The 9,693-nt window shown below is 37.1% G+C and overlaps 1 protein-coding gene across 2 annotated transcripts in view; it reads left to right on the top strand.

The window, feature by feature from the left end:
- The first annotated feature begins 237 nt into the window (after window positions 1–237).
- The window catches only part of LOC108972927 (sterile alpha and TIR motif-containing protein 1), a 123,027-nt gene continuing 113,571 nt past the window's right edge, over window positions 238–9,693 (top strand). The window contains exons 1-2 of one of the 2 annotated variants that reach the window (XM_018939828.1): window positions 238–1,185; window positions 2,012–2,139. In XM_018939828.1, coding sequence (XP_018795373.1) covers window positions 408–1,185; window positions 2,012–2,139 — 906 coding nt within the window. In that variant the 5' untranslated portion in view covers window positions 238–407. The remainder of the gene's footprint in view (window positions 1,186–2,011; window positions 2,140–9,693) is intronic. The other variant, XM_018939829.1, reaches the window with a different exon arrangement.

Genomic DNA, 9,693 nt, shown 5'->3' with positions numbered 1-9,693 from the left:
GGTGCGAACGCGACGCGCACACACTACACCAAACTCTGGCGAGAAATAATAATTTATTTATTACTTTTTCTTCCAAACAGCGAAAGTAAAGTATTAAAGCAAAAAAAAAAAAGAAATTTTATTTTGCAAACAAATTTCTAACAGACAATTACAGTTATATGAAGAACGTGCGTGTGTTTGTGCGCGTAGAAATTGTGGGGGAAAATAGGAGTGTTAAAAATTCATTCATAAAATCAACGCTGAGCGCGGCGCTCTTTACACACGCAGCAGACGCTCTCAGCAGCGCGCAGTTTGAAAGAACAAAAGCGCAGACAAACCAGAGAACTTAAAACATATATATATATCTTTAAGTTCTCTGGACAAACAACGCTCCCACTCAGAAATTCTCACGCGCTTGACGTACAACAATGCAGACCTCACATCTGGTCACACCGGCAGCGCCGGCAGCGGCGCCAACTCAACACCACCATCTAAACAACAACAACAACAACAATAGTTACCATTACAATCCACATTTTCACCACACAAGCCACAACAACAACAATAGTCATCACACCGTGAGCTACACACCACACGAGCAAACCAACACATTCAACAGCACTCAACCGACTCACCATCACCACACTTCCGCCACAGCTGTGAACACCAACGCAACGAATAACAACACACCAACAGCGGCGCACAAGTATGCGCCTGCACGTAGACTAGCCGCACGTCAGACGTTGCGTTTGCAAATACCCAAACAACAGGGTGACTCGTATGGCGCGCCTTCAACATATTACAAACATTCGCCTTCGCAGCTGCCGCCAGCGCCGATACTGAAGCGCCATCAGACGCCGACACCAACATCGGTCACACATCAACACCACGCATCAGCGAATGCATTCCCGAAGTCCGCTTCGCCACTGGAGTCGCATAAGCTGCCGAATGTTGTGTGCAGCAGCGTCTCACCATCTTCGCAGCTGTCTTCCGGCAATGGCAGCAATGGTGGGCTGTCGATACAGACGGCCACCGCCACACCGACGGGCGGCGCAAATAAGTTTCTCCATTTGCGCAAGCCGAGTATCACCTTGAATTCGGCGGACGTGCGCAATAATAACGGTAATAGTACTGGCAGTGTTGGTAGCTGTGGCAGCGATTTATTCAGTTTCGCCAAGGAACTGTCGCCTTCGATGGACATGAGTGGTGAGTTAAAGAACAAAAACTGTTTTTTTTTATGATTGGGTTACGTATGAAAGATAGAGGGAAGAGAAGTAGGTTCTAGTGCTTATATGTATCTAGAAAAAAAAGGTAAACATGTGGCATAGGTGATTTACTTAGCATTAAGTCCTTTGAAGTCCGACGTTTTCCATAATAAATTTTAAGAATGTTGAGCTGGTTTTTGGATAAATTCGGTTCTAAATTGGATCTGAAATTAGTAGCGGCGACAGCAGGATCCCTACAAGCAGCAGGCCCTACAAAGTATGCATCTACAAATTCTCAGCGTGACGATTTGAGTCGAATAATCCATCCATGTCTGTCTGTCTGTATATATGCGCAATAGTCTCTCAATTTTTGAGATATCGGATTGGAATTTTGCGCACTACCTTCTCTCGCCAGGAACCTGCTTATTTGTAGGAACCTCCGATATCGGACCATTATACGATCGAAATCAAGTACTTCTATGGAAAATTTTTTCGTTTGAGGATCTTCAAAAAACTTAGCATGGATTATTATCCTAGGTATCACTATAATCTTAAAAAACATTGTACAAATCTAACCACTATAGCATATAAATGCCATATAACTGACCAATCAAACTCAAGTTCTTGCATGGAAAACTATTTCTATAATATTGTTCAGATCCGATACCTCTCATCCAAACTAACCGATAAATATCAGTTTAAAGATCTTTTTATACATTTTTATGCTATTAAAAGTGGACATGCCAAGAGTATTATAGCTTCGGTGCACTCGAAGTTAACTTTTTTTGTTTTATTTTGAATTTTGAAAAAAATATAAATCTTCGCAGATCATTCACCGATTTTCGCCGAGATCGCCTCATCAATATCACCTTCCACAAGCTCGGGCTGTTCGCCAACGCATCATATTAATCGGCTCTTCAGTTTAAGCCCATCAACAATACGCAGTTATGGCAATGTAAGTAATTATTAATTTTTATTAAAAGTAGTATTTTTTTAATATCAGTTTACTAAATTCACTTCATAAAACAAATATTGAATTAAACACAACCTTTGCGATATCATATTCAAAGAATATTTTGGCCCTGCACTCCACACGGAGTTAAAGGAAATACTATAAATATATCTTCGCAGAAAATATGTAAAATGTCTACCTATCTTAAAGTTTTTTCATTATTTTGATCTTCTAATCTGTAGCTTTTCATATAATCCGTTTCATTTCTCTTATCATATCACCTCATTACGAATGATGAAATTGTAAAATTGATTAAGAATGCTAATTTGCTTAAACTAATTTATAATTATAATTATAAATTGACTGGCTGTCAAATATAGACCGAGTGGTCCTTAGTATTGCCAGTTGGATTTTCAATTTAATTTGTATTCGGTATACAAAATGTCAAAACTTTTTGCGAATTTTAGGCAAGACTTGAGAAACTCAATATAAGATAATTAATAATAATAATACTTCATCTAGCGTCTTGAACTGCGAAGCTCCTAAGTATATTAGACGAGTTCTAGATCAGTGGTCGGCATTTCATTGCAAAATTTTGCAAACTATCGTTCAGTCTTTGTCGAGCCAGCGCAAAACCAAATATGCCCTACGAGAAATATTTTATGATTCTAAATGCCTTTGGTGCCATGCAATGCCTATTATACTATTAATTATTTAGATGAAAAATAAGGAAAATGTCTTTTTAAAGAAAAAATATTTATTTTTTGCAAAAAAAAATATCTGATTGGTTACGTAAAAACGAATACTTAGATTATTTAGATTAGGATTTTATTGACGAATAATTTATTTTATAATTTTGCTTATAAAATTTGCTTAATTTCAATTCCAATTTCTCACTGGGCTACTTTTGTTTCGTGCTCACCAACACAGTGACAGATCATCTCATGCCGACTACTGTTCTAGATCAACCCAGATAGAAGCACTCATACTTACTTCTCTACACTTTCTCCATGTATCGTCGTAAGTAACACCCATTCGGCTCGGATGTGAGTTGTGAACTGTCGCAAGGCCAACAATAGTCTTGCAGTTCTTTCGAGACCGTGTTAGTAAAACGTATGCGTGTATTTTTTGGCAATTTTATAAGTATTATCTAACTCTAACCCGTTTGTCAGTCCTTTCGAAATTATGTCTAATTTTTAGTGACTTTCGTATTTTTCGTACTGGTTCAGTAGAAGATGGTGCTTTTGGCAATCTCATCAGATATTTCGTTACCCGGGCTACTGAACCTATTGCCTCCCTGCTTGTAAGAACAATCTCTGACGTAATATGAGATTATTGTCGTAATTGTCAGCAGGTAATCGACGCATACATTGGTTTTTCTTCATGTTATTTCTTACTTTGTTAGCTCTCAGTCGTTTTTCTGCCCGCAAAGACTTTCGCTAGAAAGATATTGTGTTCCAGAAGCTTGAAGGGTGGGCCGAGCATTAGATTTCAACGCACGTTTCATAAACCATTATTAATCCATTGGTAGATGTTGCAACTTCCACCCTCTATTAGTGTGTCTTGGAACCTTCTATTATATTTCCAAATAAAGCGTGAGAGTATGTGGAAAAATATTGACTTCATACCAAATATGAACTACATCTAAAAAGTATTTCTAAACACTCCTCCAAACGTATATATAAATATTCCTTCTAACAACTCCAACATTGAACTTTCCTAAATCTCAATCTCGGATTTCCAAAAGTAAGTTTTTTATGCTTCTGATGTAAATATTAAGTCCCCGAATCCTTAGTATTTCAATACCGAATGAGAAAACCGGTTTTGGGCAATGCTTCCAAGTATATGTTTTGATTACAAATGTCTATGATTGAAGATAGAGTAGGTTAAGTAAGCTTCTTTGGCTGATCTCAAGGGAGAATCACACTTGGAATATTATGCTCCGTGCTTTGTGAAGACAGAAAAGAGCTTCAGCAATTATATTCGACGTGTCGACTAAGCGCATTGAACTCATGTCAAACCTGCTTTGCCGTTAAATTCTCCAACTTAATCGAGTAATCGTTCGCTTAACTGTCGTTCGTATTTAAATTTGGATTTAAGTTAGCAATAGCGCAAGTTATTAAATATTTTAGTTTGTTATAGCACTACTTAATCATGTCATTAAGAAATATTAAGTTAAGTACAACAACAACTATAACAACAACCAAAAACAACCGCTGCAACGACTCATTAAAGGTCATGACTTCGCATACATTATAATAACTAAAAGACTTAATTAATGCGACCGACTGCCAAGCACATGCAAAGTAGCACTCACATACACATAGACATATAAACACACCATAACAATGCGCATTAGAATACAAGTAGAATAGAAATGATAATACGTATAGTAGTGGAATGGAGAGAAAAAGCGTAAATAATAAGCAAATAGCGAAAAGTCACAAATAAAATAGGCAAACGAACAAGCCCAGCGAAAAACAAACAAAAGAAATATTGAAAAAAAGAACGAGACGAGCCACACACATTGAATAACTGGCGTGTTCGCATGAGTGGGTGTGTATGTGTGCCAACACCTGTAAATAAATGTAAAAATACACGATAATCAAGCCATTAAACCATAATTCACGATTTAACTGATCAGGTTTGAGCACACACATCTTTATAAACACACGCCATACGCGTGTTTAACGAAAGCTCGTAGCGCTTCGTTGACACCTTCGTCCAACAACACAGCGATAATGAAGTTTACCTCAGGCGCTAATGGTGATGTTAGTCGGATTTAATCATTACTTTGCCATTAGTAATGATAATTTCGTTGGTGTCGTTGGTGTCGAGCGCACGCATTGAATGCCACGGCACGCCCAACTCGGGCGCCGTAAGGGCTACAGGGCGTATGCGGCTGGCTAATGGCAGGGAGGTGAAATGAGAGTGTGTGGGGTTAAGTATGTCAAATATGCGTGTGTGTGCGTGAATTTCTTTCACGTCTGAATTTTTTGACTTGTTAGCATTTTACTTTTTTGTGGTTTTGGTGGCGAGCATCTTTGAAGAGAAAGTGTAAAGCAGTTTAACAAAACAGAGTTAAATTATTCACAGAAATTATTCTTGATGTGAAATTTCTTTGGGCGTGGTAGGGGGTCAAATTGATCGACTGCAATGAAATTGTGTAGCAAAACGAGATTTTTGATATTTTACGCTTGAAGTATGCGGCAAAGATATTTTAAAGAGGGTTGACCCTTACATATTAAAATAGTAAAAAAATTAAGTTAAAAGAATAATTGCTAATAACCCATGCAAGTTTTAATAAGGGTTACCAGCAGCTTACATTATTTATGCTGTGAAAATGAGAAATGTAATTAACGAATGTTTACAACATGGTTATCACACAAATATACAAAAACACTCCAGCACGCCTATCAAACTGGAAGGGCTGGCAATAGAAAATATTTTTGTGAAGGGTTGCCACCTGTTATTTTTTTTAAAGAAATTAAAGATAACTAATGAAATTTTACAATATCGGTATTAAACTGTACATGTTTAAGGTTCTAAATATGCTTGAAAAAGTTGCCACCTGTTTAACTATTTTCATATAATCAAAATTAAATGAAATTTTACAAATTGATTAACTAAATTAAATATGAAATGTATGCAATTTCATTGGATCTTTTTTGTGCCAATTTAAAAAAATTAATGCAAGTATTTCCACATTGCAATATTTTCAACAAAAAAAAAAAAAAATTCGGTACTTTTTTGATTACTTATAAATCTTTTCAAAGGGATGAGTTGGTTATGCATCGCGCTATATAACACCCATTCATCTAATTCCTTGAAAAGGTTATTCACTTTATAGTGCAACAAAATTTTCCAGAGTTAGATCTTTTAAGAATAACAAAGTGGTGTTAACAACGATATAGGGAAACAAATTTTAATGTTAAACTTAATTAAACCCAAAATAGCTAATAGCTCGAGTTTTTTGCCCAACATATAATTTTTAATTAATTTTTTTTTTTAGTATAATATATGTGTCTGCTTTGAATTTCCGACCCATTTCTACCCATGTACATATGTATGTATAATTATATGTATATCGAGACCAATATCAATATAATTGGGAGCTAAAAAATAGATTTAAAACTCTTGTTGTCCTTGTATCAGTAAAAAATTCACTCAATTTTTATGAATGCTGCCGAGTTGAAAATTTTTGTTTGAATAAAAATCTTAGTCTGTTTCGAATAGGTAGAGCTGCTGCAGTAGGAACTTTCATAAAGGTGTCATATTTTACGGTTGCAAACTCCGAATGTCCCATCAAAATAATAATTTATATTAAGTTACACTTATCTTTCTGAAGTACATAAAGTGCATGATGAGTGAAATGATTCAACAAGGAATTTCCATTCAATTTTTGGAGCGGTGTCGAAACGTTCAAGAGTTTTCGGTTGGTACAAATTATTCAAAGAGAGTTGACAACGTGTTGTCAATGAATCACATTCAGCACGGCCATCAATATCAACTGATGGTCATTAATAAATTTAAGGAATTTCTGCTTGAAAATTGGCGAATAAGTTTGAAAGATCATTTGGGCCTAAGAAAAGTGAAAGCATGATTAGTTCAAAATCACTTAAAGAATGTCATGAAACATATTAGTACTGGCGATGAGCCTTAGGTCTATGTTTTCGACCCGGAAACAGATGATCAATTGGCCGAATAATGGGGCAATCTATGCCGAAGCTGTAAAACCCAAGTCAAAAATCAAGGTTATGTTGATAGTTTGCTTCGTTTATTGAGTTGTGGTGCACTCCAAATTCCTTCCGATCGACCAAACTGAGTGCTATGCGCGGAGGTATTCGTGAAAAAAGGAATTATGGATCGACAACTCATTGCTTTTGCACCGTCGCATACTGCATTCATTCTTCATAAGCTTCTGGCTATTCAGCAAACTGAAACGACCGCTCTGGGGAACAAATTTTGCGTCACCTCCGAGGACCTCCGACAAAAGATGAAGGTGCCTGTCGAAGATTTGTCGGCTTAAAATTGTGAAATCAAAACAAAACAGCTACAACAAAATTGGGAGTCGATCACATTAATCAAAAAATTCTTACAAGAAATTTAAATTACTGAACGAAAGAGTAATGTCGACACGAAATTCTTATTTACGAAATATAGGCAGAGTAACTTTGATACAACTTTTAATTGAACGATATTGCTATTGCAGTAGAATGAACTGATCGAGAAGTCTAAGACCCAAATTAAGTATGTGCCCATGGTGCATTTCGAAGATCCCTATTTTCTTATACGAAAAACACAGAAACTTAATGGGGAATATTTATTTTCATTCAAAAGAATATTTCTTGGCATTTTTTTTTGAAGACTATCTCTTTTAAATGTTGACCGCGGATAGTCTGATATAGTTTAATTTTCGTTCGAGCATTTCAAATGGTAACTGCCGAATGCCACGAGTGATGTTTTGCTCCAAGGTCTGAATCGAAGCTGGATTGTCCGCATAGACTTTAGACTTTACATATCCCCACAGGAAAAAGTCTAACAGGATGATCACACGATCTTGGTAGCCAATCGATCGGCTGAAAACGTGAAATTGTGTGCTCACTGAAGTCTTCTTTCAATAAAACCTATGGTCTGTGCGATGTGTGGGAAGTGACGCTGTTTTGTTGAAATCATGAGCATCAATTTCAGGCCTCAAATACTCACGCGTGATCTGTCAAAAAAATATTGAAAAAGTGCCTCGACTTGGAACACCCTTTATAATAATCCCATATAAATTAGCAAAGAAATTACTTTGATTTTTATTAGCCCACTTAAGAAGGTTAGGAAAGTTTTATGAAAGCTGTTTTATGATAAAAGTCTCTTACAGCTTTTATTTTGGCTGCCGATGAAATTTTGCTTTATAAGCGAGTTTGATAAGATTTTTCAACTTCTAATTCTTCTAAAGCAAAGTAGTTTTTGAAAATTGCATCTAATTGCACACAAACTTTTCAATATAACTAGAAGTATACTTAAGTAACTAAGCAGGGAAGTAAATCGTTAAACGCAATTAGCAGTAGGACTATTTATAGTCGCTTATAGTGCCACAGTTATTATTTGTTGTTGGCGTTTTGCATGCCTTGAACTCAAAGTGCAGCGCCCCAGCACGCACAGCACCCGCCGGCACCACCGCCGGCACCGCCGCCGCTCCCATCAGCCGCATTCAATTCCGAGAATTGCCGCGTTAATTTCATGCCAATGGCAGACACAACAAAAGCCACCAGGTTTTTACAAATTAAATTTCCCATGATTTCTGTTTTGTTTTCTTTGCTCAGTATGCGTTTATTTATTTTGCTAATTTTTCACTTTGTATGCCTGCGGCTGCCGTTAGTTGCCGTCGGGCGTTTGCGTGAACGCGCTGGAATTATTAATTTCATTATTACAGCGTTAGAGAGATATCGCATGAAGAATTGACTTTGTTGTGATTTGAAATTTGCGTTGTTGTTGTTATTGTTTTCACTGTTGTTGCTGTGGTTGTTGATTTTTGGACGGTTTCAGAGAATTTCGGGTGCCATGAGAGCGCTAACTGAAAAATTAAAAAAAAAAAACCGCAACAACAAATATACATAAATCGATTATGAAGCGACAACAATAACAACAAAGGTATGCGTAAATAATCACTCATGGGTGTGTTTGTGAGTCCACAGCGTTAGTGGGACAACGGCTGGTTTGGCGATGGGCGCACCGCGCGGTCGAGTGGCGCGCAATGCCGGTCGTATCATTAGCGGGCTAACTGCCCGGCTGATTGCTTGCTTGGTTGGCTGTTCGATTGTTTGGCTCTTTGCTAGCCGTCGCCTTTTAGCGATTTTGTTGTTTTGTTTTGTTTGTTCTTTGTTCGTGCATACTTGCTATGTACCCTGTGTGTGTGTGTGTGTGTGCTTACGTCGCTGCTTGTTTGCGTAGCACACGAACGCCGAGCTGAACGCTTTGCTTTGCGCGCTGAACAAGCGCTGTGACTTGTGGCGCGGTTTTGAAAGAATTCCCATTTCAGTATTTGCTGAATTGAGATTCGCGCCGGTTCGACAATTAGCTTAACGCCACCCCAGTAACGCACAAATTATACCTGCAGTAACCTGAGCACAAACGACAAACGCGCTCACCCATACACTTACGTAAAAGTTAGCACTTTCGAAATAAATATTTAAAATTCGACGCTATTTTGAGGCTGCTGATCGACGCGCTTTTTAATTTATTGCAGAATTAAATAAATTGCGCCACACGGTGACCTCACTCGGTGCATATTTTAAGGCGCAAAAACGTCATCTCACGTTCGATTGCTTGTGTTTTTGTTTCGTTTCACGTCTAAAAGAGAAAAAATAAAAATGAAATGTGACGCAAAAACGGAAGCGTGTGTGAAAGAAAAACTAAAAAGTACCCAAAACCGCAATCCCAGACATGGAAAGGGAAAGAAATTTGTTAGAGATTAAAACAATTAAGAAAAATCATCAATACGAAAAAAACTAAATACATTAAAAATATTATTATTTATGTAAAAACATTAAATATTATATGAAACTA

The sequence above is a fragment of the Bactrocera latifrons genome, unplaced genomic scaffold (assembly GCF_001853355.1).
Source record: "Bactrocera latifrons isolate USDA-ARS-PBARC rearing strain unplaced genomic scaffold, ASM185335v1 scaffold_44, whole genome shotgun sequence".
NCBI classification, from domain to species: domain Eukaryota; kingdom Metazoa; phylum Arthropoda; class Insecta; order Diptera; family Tephritidae; genus Bactrocera; species Bactrocera latifrons.
This window is presented reverse-complemented; position numbering and strand designations above follow the sequence as displayed.